Consider the following 9,363-nt stretch of genomic DNA (forward strand, 5'->3'; position numbering starts at 1 on the left):
AATTTGACTTATTTAATAAATGAATCAGTTTCTTAAATTTTCAATAAGTATTTTGACCTATTTCTAGTCTTAATCCTATAATAAAAATGCAGTTAGTAAGAAAATTATTTTTTATACGAGGATAAAAGTAAAAAAAAAAAATCATAGTTTTAAAATTATAGATAAAATAGGTATGGTTAAAAGTTATTTATTGTTATATGATTATCTTGAGAGTGAATTTTTATCCTTCTCTATGTATTTTGTTTAGAGATTTGTAGTTATTGTGTAAAATATAACGCATTGTTTTTACCTATTAGATTACTTATTTTATCTTATAGTATTTTTCTCGTTATTTTATCGCTGTAATTTGTAGTAGCAGAGGAATGGACGTATATGCTTGAGGATTACCGCACACCACACACAGACTTGACCTCTTTTTTGTTTAACAAAAATCTAAAAGAAACGAAGAAACAAAGAAAAAAAGAAAAACTATATCAGCGATTCTCGTGATCTTCGGCCTCGAATCGAGAGGTAAAAGACCCAACTCCGCCTCTGTTTTTGTGATCGAAAACCATAAAAAAGTTGTTTCCGATCACTGCCTTAATCGGATTCAGCTGTTGTTCCTCCTCCTCAATTTCGGTAACCACCTCTCTCTGTAATTCTCCACGCAATTCCATTTTCATCACCTGAAATGTTCCGCCAATGTATGTTGTGAATTTGTTATCTCTATTTTTATAATAGTTATGATGATTAAGCGTTTCTTTGTTGTTTCTTTTCGATTTAACGTGATTTCGGGATTGAGCTAGGGTTTTTTGTTTGACTTTGTTGGAGGATATGCGTTTGGCTGACACCTTGATTTGTGTATCTCCATTGGATTAGAATCTTGCAAATTGTGTAATCTTCTGTAATGCTTCAAGTGATTTGCATCAAGGTTCTGGTGTTTGGTGTGTTCCTAAGGAAAATGGATTTTGGTTAGTGACAGCTAAGTTTTTGATTCTGTTGTCAATTTATGTTATCTGTTATTGGAGCTGGATGGATGGCTTCATTTTGTCAAGGAAAAAAAAGCCACTTAGAAATTATAATTGATGAATTCTGTTGTTCTTTTACTTAAGTCTAAAACAGGGACCAATTTATTTTTCTAGCTGTTGTGTCAAACATTTGGGATCCATATATTTTTGCGAATGCTCCATGCACTGAATGAACAGAATAACGGAAATATATTTTATGATCATGTTCTATGTGAGAGTGAAACAACTTGAAATGTTCATGGATTACTTTGATTGTATTAGTTGTTGTGCTTTAGCTAATTATTTGTCGTTAAGGTAGACACAGATTTAATCCTTTATTACTCCTTTGTGGTAATGTTATTTTTATGAAGATTTTTTATGAGTGATAATATTTTACAGTATTGGATGATTTTAAAGATGATCCCGGTAGGCTTTGAATGTGGTATGTTGGATACTGTCTTTCTATCTATTTTGGTTTGTTGGATTCAGTCTCTTTATATAATTATATTGTATTCTTGGAAATTTATCCAATTTTCCCTCTTTGTATCCAATTGAGCTTCATACTCAAGCATTTATCCGTTATTGATTTCTTGTCTACTGACTATGATTTTATTTGATATTTCAGAATATTGAAAGGCTTTAGTTGTTGATTTTGGTCAAGTCTCTAGTCAACCTGTGAATTTTTTATTCAAGTTTAAAAATATATAGAGCAATGAGTTTTGTTTTTCGAGGAACAAGAGCAGATATTGAAAATGGGTTTCCAGGATTTATACCTGAGAGGCGAGCATTGGTATGTACTTTTTGTACACCTGCATTTGCATAATTGTTTTGGCACTGGCAGAGCTGACGTATGCAATTCTTTATTGTTTGTGTTTTCTTGTTCCATGAATAAAAGCATCATCCTATGTTTAGTATATTTAATAACATCAACTGAAACTTTATACCGATTCCAATATTTTATTCAGCGCGTTCATGCAACACGTCCTAGTAATTCCAATTCACTCACTTTTCTCGTGACAGGTATTAATGTTCTCATATTATGCTTGTTTTAACCACATTTTGTGAATGTGTTTTTTCCTTCCTTTATATTGCATCAAGGTCCCATTTACGCCTTACTGCTTATATGTTTCAGTTCTTCTGTTATTCATGATACTGAACTCTCACCAGATGTCCCCAAACTTTCTGGTAAGGTCTTGTAGTATGTAAAGCAGACATGCAAGTTTTTTTATGAAAATAATGACATTTAATTTATTCTAGTGGTTTATAAGGTTTTATCTCTATTTGTAGCTCTGGCTGGTGCTTGGTGTTTTCTTGATGGCAACAATGTTGAGGATGTATGCAACATGTCAACAGCTTCAAGCACAGGCCCAAGCTCATGCAGCTGCAGCCAGTGGCATTCTTGGCCACACAGAATTGAGGTTGCATATGCCACCATCAATAGCTCTTGCAAGCCGAGGGCGTCTGCAGGGTCTCAGACTTCAACTTGCACTTCTTGATCGGGAGTTTGATGATCTAGGTTTGTAGTTCTTTTCAGTTTTTGATGTAAATTCATACTTTGCTACCCATGAAGAAAATGAATTCTGATAGTTAATTTAGCTTTAGTCTCTTCAGATGTGTCATAATATATTCATATACAGATTTTTCTTTCCAATTTCAGATTATGAAACTTTAAGAGCTCTGGATTCTGATAATGTTTCTACTGCACCCTCTATGACGGAGGAAGAGATTAATGCTCTTCCTGTCCACAAATACAAGGTTTCTGGTCCTCAATGGTAAGTAATCAATCAGATCAGTTGTCATGCCCTCCTTTTAAATGGATGTTAATATTTTAAACTAACAACTCTTAAAGTATTCTTTTGCCCCCTGAAAAAATAAAAAAAACAAAACCCTCTATCTGTAAAAGGGCTTGATATACCAAAACTGAGTAAAAATCTTGTAAAAATTGATGTGGGAAAAAATACAGCTCTCTATTTTTGTGTCATCAATCAAATATTAAGGATATGTTTGAAGGATGAAGATAAAAGAGTAATTATCATGCAAGGAAATTATGGTAGTTTTGATTGCGGATAATATAAATTGAATGATGATATGGAAACACTGACTTTTACTGCCATGTTTGGTAGATTTGGGATGATTATTATTACTGTGTATGGCCATTTTATATGATATATGATGACCTTCTTAAACTATACTTTCTCTATATTAGCTGTCCAGTACACTTTCACCTGCCAGTTACTATTATTGACTTAAAATGCTAGTTGAAATGGGAAATTTACTCCTTCATTTGGAAATTTTAGAGTCTATGTATGTACTCTAAATAAATTATAGTGCTGATTATTTGACAAGAAGCTGTTTTTGCTTACAGTGGTGGTTCCTCAATGCAACAAGCATCATCTTCCACTCCTGCTGAGGTATTTTCAACATTCTTGGCCTTATTTTTGCTTCTACCCATGTGGCCTAAACAAATTACACTGCATCTCATGAGAACTTCACTGATTCCTCGTGTGCTTTTTCTGCATGTTTTTCTTGTGATTTTCCTATGCTATTCTTGACAGTATGGGTGCTGACACTCAAACTTCACAGATATAGATATATATAGCACATTTATCTTGGTTGAGGACTCTGAAAATAGTCAATGTAGATATATTATTTTCTTGGATACTATTGTATCACTTATATCCACCATTATGCATATATTCATTGTAAGTCTCTTGGGGGAGTTAAATGACAAAGGATCATACAAATATGCAATGACTACATTGTAAGTAAATGGTATGTCTATAGACATGATTCACAAGAAAACATTATAGCATTCTTTGGTCCATGTAGCCAATCTCACTTAAAGGGAAAAGACTTGGTCATTGTTGTTCTACATGATTACCTTTTCCTTACTGTCAAATTGTAAATTTTGTTTTATGAGCTGTTAGTGTGGTGTTATATTTACATACTCTATTCCTTTACATTTGTGGCAGAAGAAGCAAGATAATTCAAATGCTGTTGGGAGCATGAAAGCCTCTGATGATGACCTCACTTGCAGTGTATGCTTGGAGCAAGTTAATGTTGGTGACGTACTGCGAAGCTTACCTTGCTTGCATCAGGTTTGTTTCATAGCTTAGTAATCAGTAACTTTTTATCAAATAGCTTCTTTTCCTATTTGTTTGATGATACATTGCTTCAGCTCATCTCTGCTATTGTCATCCGAGTCTGAGTAACTAATTCATAGAAGTAAAAAATATTAAAGTCACTTTGAACTTACGAGAAGAAAGAGAGGCTTTTTCATGTCAAGTTTTGATTACCATCTAAGTACAAGTGTGGTTGATATCCAGTCAAATTTCAGCGAGAGCTGAATTGGATTTGTAGGTTATTGCTAATATGGCCTTGGTGAAAACTTTCGTTTCTGTGGATTTCCATTATGAGCGTCAGCCATTTATGTTGTGTATCCGTAGAAGCAGCACCTGTGATTCTATTAAAAACAGATGTTTTTATATAGTTATAAGATGTCATGCCTCTCCAATTTTAAATCTAAACACTTTTTAAAGAAGTGCAATATGTTTTAAACATTTTTTTAAGTTCTTCAAAGTTACTTAGTCACAGTATACCAAAACATTTGGGTTTTTAGGAAAGTAAATATCAGTACGGGCATTGTTTATGAATGTTGACTAATTAACATGATGTCTAAAGTTCAATAAAATCATTGTTGATATTCTGCATTTATTTATCTCATGTGAATGGTATTGACACCTTGTTTATGTTTTTATTTTTTGAAGTTTCACGCAAATTGCATCGATCCCTGGCTGCGCCAACAAGGGACATGCCCTGTATGTAAATTTCGAGCTGGATCTGGTTGGAGTGACAATGGACATAATGATATCATCGCGGACATGGTCTGAATACCTCGTCTAATTTTATTTATGGACGTGTGATTATAACCTTGTACAACTGTAACTTACTCTCTTCATGTATCAAGATTAGTATCTCATGACTAGCATTCGTGTAATTACCCCGACGTGTATGTAGGGAACAGAAGAACGGCCTAGTGCCGTGTAACAACCATACAAATTATACAATTTGTTGACCATTAAACTTACATTTCTTGGGTCGCTGTGCTTAATCCGACAGCATCTACAAAATTTTTCTTTTCTGCTATGAGTTCTCTCTGTCTCTGTCAAAATGCTTGTATATCTGACGGGATTGGATAGTTACCGCATGTTTATTAATGTTGTTTAAGTTGGCTCAGTAAGGATATATTGAGTTCAATTGTTCATTGGTTTAACTTACGGCAATAGGAATATAATAACACTTTTTTACGACGCAATGATTAATGTTATCTTTGATACTAGTTTTATAAATATGGCTTTACTTTTTTATGAAAATATATTTGTCTTTAATTAACCATATATTTTATCAATCTTAATTTTCATTTCTTTACTATTTCAAGTAAAACATTAAATATTATAACCCTTTTTTATCTAAAGTTTTCCTTACATCGATATTGTTTATTGTAAAAAAGAATACTAAATTAGTTATAAAAAAACGAACTAATGTTAGGATGTGCATAAAATTCTTTTTGTCCACTCAAATGATACCTTGGACATCAAGTTTTCGTTACCTCGATAAAATTAGCATAATTTTTTATTTTTTAACAGACTACCAAAAATTTATTAGTAACATTCAAATTCAACCTACTCTATTGTCCTTATTACACTACACTTTGGACATAAATCATACAGGACCAATAAAAGTAATTAATTCAGTTGATTTTATTGAATATTTAATAAGGACAACTAATTAAAAAAATGCTTCATAGTTACTATAAAAGGGACCATCATAGAATTTTAAGTTTAGATTTTAAGTATCTAAACGATGAAATTATTACAGAATTGCTTGTATATATCTGATAAAGAATTTATATTGTTGTTAAATATCTTATATATTTTAGAAGTTCACCTCACTAAGCACCTAACTACATCTCTACCTTCATTCATTGAAAAGGTAGCTCTATTCAGAATGGACGAATTAGGATGTCCTGATAATTAGGCAAAAACCCGGGAAAATGTTGCTTCCTGCTGATTGCGTAGCATCTTACCAAACATCATGTAGATGGATAAACCAAAGTAGCATTTCATTTATATAATGTTTCGTACGGGACAACGGGGAAGTGAGATACTGAATTGTGTATAATACATAACTATTTGATTGTCATCATATACCAAACTCATGTAGATGTTTGATAACTTCCTACTTTGCTTTACCTTTACCCTTTCCTTGACCTTTTTTGGCTTCTAACTTGGCTTGCACACGTGCGGCAGCCGCTGCTTTTGCTTCTTCTCTCTTCTTTTTCTCCTCCTCTTTGGCAGCAGCAGCTAGCTCTCTCTGCTTCTTCAGTTCACTATTTTTCATGACAGGACATTATATATATATATATATATTATTATTGCTTTCCAATAAAAAAAGAGACATCCAAAGCAACACGAAATTCTGATATTCCACTTCCAACTTTAGTTTAGGACAGGTGCAGAAGCACATAAATTTGGTAAAATATTAAATCTGTTACTTACTCAAGCCTAGCCCTCTCCTCTGAAACACTTCCCAAACTGGAGCCCTTCCTTGGCCGACAGGCAACTAGCTCAACTTCAAAAACAAGTGTTGCACTGCAAGGGAATTGAAAAATTATAAATTTGCAGTCATTAGTATATGCAAGCTTGTGAGATGAAAAGAAAGTAGAATAGGAAAAAAGCATAGCATTAAGGTATTACAGCATGACTTCATCTAATTATTATATAAAGACCAGAATGGTGCTATAAAGCCTCTCACTACACGTGGGACTAGCCTTGCATTTGCCAAAGGCTGATTTCATGACATGAAAGTATCATTGAAAATAATTAGAACACCAGTAGAATTTGTATCCCAGGTTGATATTTGAACTTTTTTGTTTCATAATTATGTTTCCAAACAAAATCAATGGCATGAGAACAGTACTCTGGAGGAATATCTGGAGGAGATCCTGCACTACCATATGCATATTCTGGCTTGCAAGTTATTTTTGCAACTTCTCCAACCTGGGAAAATTAGCAGATAAGCATGAGATAAAATTAAAAACCCTTATTCAAATATAGTTTCATCAAAAGTTTGCTTTGTTACTATTGCTAGACCTTCATGGTTTTCACTGCAATTTCCCAAGCCTTGATAACACTGCCCTTTCCAATCTCGAAAGAGAAGATGGTGTTATCTTCATGTGTAGTGTCAAAAACTTCACCAGTATCAGCAAGTGTGCCTTCATAATGAACTGATCAACATAGCAATATTGAAACAAGAATCAGTAAAATCAAGCATTTTATGTAAATAAACCTTAAACTCATCTAATTTAGATCAGAATCAGAACTTAGAGTCAGTTTGGATAAACTTCTCAACAAGTATTTATAAGACAAAAAAATAAAATAAAACAAAGAGAAAAAATGAGTCAAATTTCTTGGGTAAGTTAAAATTAGACTTGTGCACCTCAGCTTTTTCAAAAACACACATCTGCAATCTCCAATCTCCATAAACACTTATCTCAGTTGAAAAGCTGCCCTAGGCAAGAAACTAATCCAGACTGGGCCTTAATATAGATCTAAACCCTTCCTTGTAAATATCCAGATATTTTGCAATTCCAACCCACTGTATAACAGCCCAACATGATCTTTCTATAATACTCTAAAATAGACTAAAAAATTTAACTACATTTCACAAATAAGGGGAAATTAGATTAACAGCCATATAAGCCAGTAAATGTAGGCATGCACATTTTAGATTAACAGCCATATAAGCCAGTAAATGTAAGCTTTCAACAAGAATCTTATATGATAGTTAACAGACAAGAGACGGAAAATCCATTTTTATTCTGATAAGTTAAGATAATTAACAATTGGAATGACTTCTAAAGAACCTTAAAAGACAACAATCACTTTACTAGATGAAATTACAACAGATGTAGCCAAAGTTAGTCCATTATTAGACTAGTTCCAAAATATTCACCATACTGGCACAAGCATACCATCAACAAGAGGGAAATTTTCTGTTGGACCGACAGCATCAGCTTTGCTTTTTCTTACAATGGTTTTAATGACTCCTCCGTCACCAGTCAAATCAATTGCATCGCCCATGGTTTGCACTCTGTTAATAAGATAGAGAAGTTAACAAACATAAACATGGATAATTGGAGTATTGCCTAACCCTTCACAAGGTTGTATTATAAATTTATATCAAGTCATCAAAATCCTGGGAATAAATAGAATCTTAATCTAAACATGGTGAACAGCAGAGAAAAGCATGAACAAAAAATTTAAATTTAATGGTCATAGTCACTAAAGTATTTGATCACGTAACAGTCATTGTTATATCTAAGAACTGACATTGTTGTGGATTAACAGTCACCACTGTGTTTGGTACTATCACATAATTTTTTATAATGTATCAGTCATTGCAATTACAAAATCTTCTGTATGTCTAAATGTTATTGTAAGCAAAGTCAATCAATTTCATAACTATGCAAAACAACATACATAAAAATTTTGACCATGGAATATTTGGCAACATCGTAAGATTGTGAAAATTAAATAGTGGAGCTCAGATGAACAATTCTAGATCCAAAGCTCAAGGACAGTATTCAATTACTATCTCCAGTTATCTGAATGTCATTGCCATTGTGATATAGATGTTAAACTTACTAATTACTATAGCTTAGGTTAGGAAAATTGGGGGGAAAAATGCTGGAAAAAGGACCTAAAATTTTCCTTCACCTTGGTAAGAAAAAGAGTCCAAAAGGGTTTAATATATCATCAAAATACAGAAGTACATGCAAATAATAATAATAGAAAACGAAAATTGAAACCAGAAAGCACAACAATCCCTACACATCAGTCACAAATAAAATACAATCAGCAACATTTACCACACTGCTTATAAAGTACATTTGACAAACCAACATCACATCATGCAATTCAGATTCCATCACATCCTTTGGAATACAACGAAAAGCAAGAGCCCAATTCTCCACAAAATAATAACTTTAAAGTTCTCGAGTTTTCCAGAACCTTCAAATCTGCAAACTTTTGCTTACTTTTCACAAGACCCATCATTCTCATACACTTAAAAAGATTGAATTTTTCAAATATCAGTAGGATATTACAGTTGAGAAAAATGAAAATTACACAAAAAATGAATCATAAGCAACAACAGAATGGTATTGATAATTGAGACTAACCCTTTTTGCTTTTCAGGTGAAGGGTGGAACGAAGCGAGAGAAGGCTGTAATTGATGAAAGCGCCGAATTTGGTTTGGCCATGCGATTGAAAAAACTCATCTGCGTCAGAGGTTTTGAGAATAAACGCCGCAGAAC

The 9,363-nt window shown here is 33.1% G+C and overlaps 2 protein-coding genes across 5 annotated transcripts; one reads left to right on the forward strand and one right to left on the reverse strand.

Moving 5' to 3' along the window:
- Positions 1 to 347: 347 nt before the first annotated feature.
- LOC100777936 (E3 ubiquitin-protein ligase SDIR1-like) lies at positions 348 to 5,116 on the forward strand. 4 transcript variants are annotated; one of them, XM_006601726.4, is made up of 10 exons: positions 348 to 618; positions 1,386 to 1,428; positions 1,612 to 1,776; positions 1,952 to 2,006; positions 2,119 to 2,171; positions 2,274 to 2,502; positions 2,644 to 2,758; positions 3,352 to 3,397; positions 3,959 to 4,084; positions 4,754 to 5,116. In XM_006601726.4, exons 3-10 carry the CDS (start codon positions 1,699 to 1,701, stop codon positions 4,874 to 4,876), a joined length of 825 nt encoding a protein of 274 aa, XP_006601789.1. In that variant the 5' UTR covers positions 348 to 618; positions 1,386 to 1,428; positions 1,612 to 1,698; the 3' UTR covers positions 4,877 to 5,116.
- Positions 5,117 to 6,087: 971 nt separating this feature from the next.
- LOC100500018 (uncharacterized) lies at positions 6,088 to 9,363 on the reverse strand. The gene is made up of 6 exons (NM_001248741.2): positions 9,229 to 9,363; positions 8,020 to 8,138; positions 7,139 to 7,272; positions 6,966 to 7,045; positions 6,545 to 6,637; positions 6,088 to 6,375 (listed from the first exon to the last, which is right to left on the reverse strand). Exons 2-6 carry the CDS (start codon positions 8,126 to 8,128, stop codon positions 6,225 to 6,227), a joined length of 567 nt encoding a protein of 188 aa, NP_001235670.1. The 5' UTR covers positions 8,129 to 8,138; positions 9,229 to 9,363; the 3' UTR covers positions 6,088 to 6,224.

Source organism: Glycine max, chromosome 18, assembly GCF_000004515.6.
Source record: "Glycine max cultivar Williams 82 chromosome 18, Glycine_max_v4.0, whole genome shotgun sequence".
Classification (NCBI taxonomy): domain Eukaryota; kingdom Viridiplantae; phylum Streptophyta; class Magnoliopsida; order Fabales; family Fabaceae; genus Glycine; species Glycine max.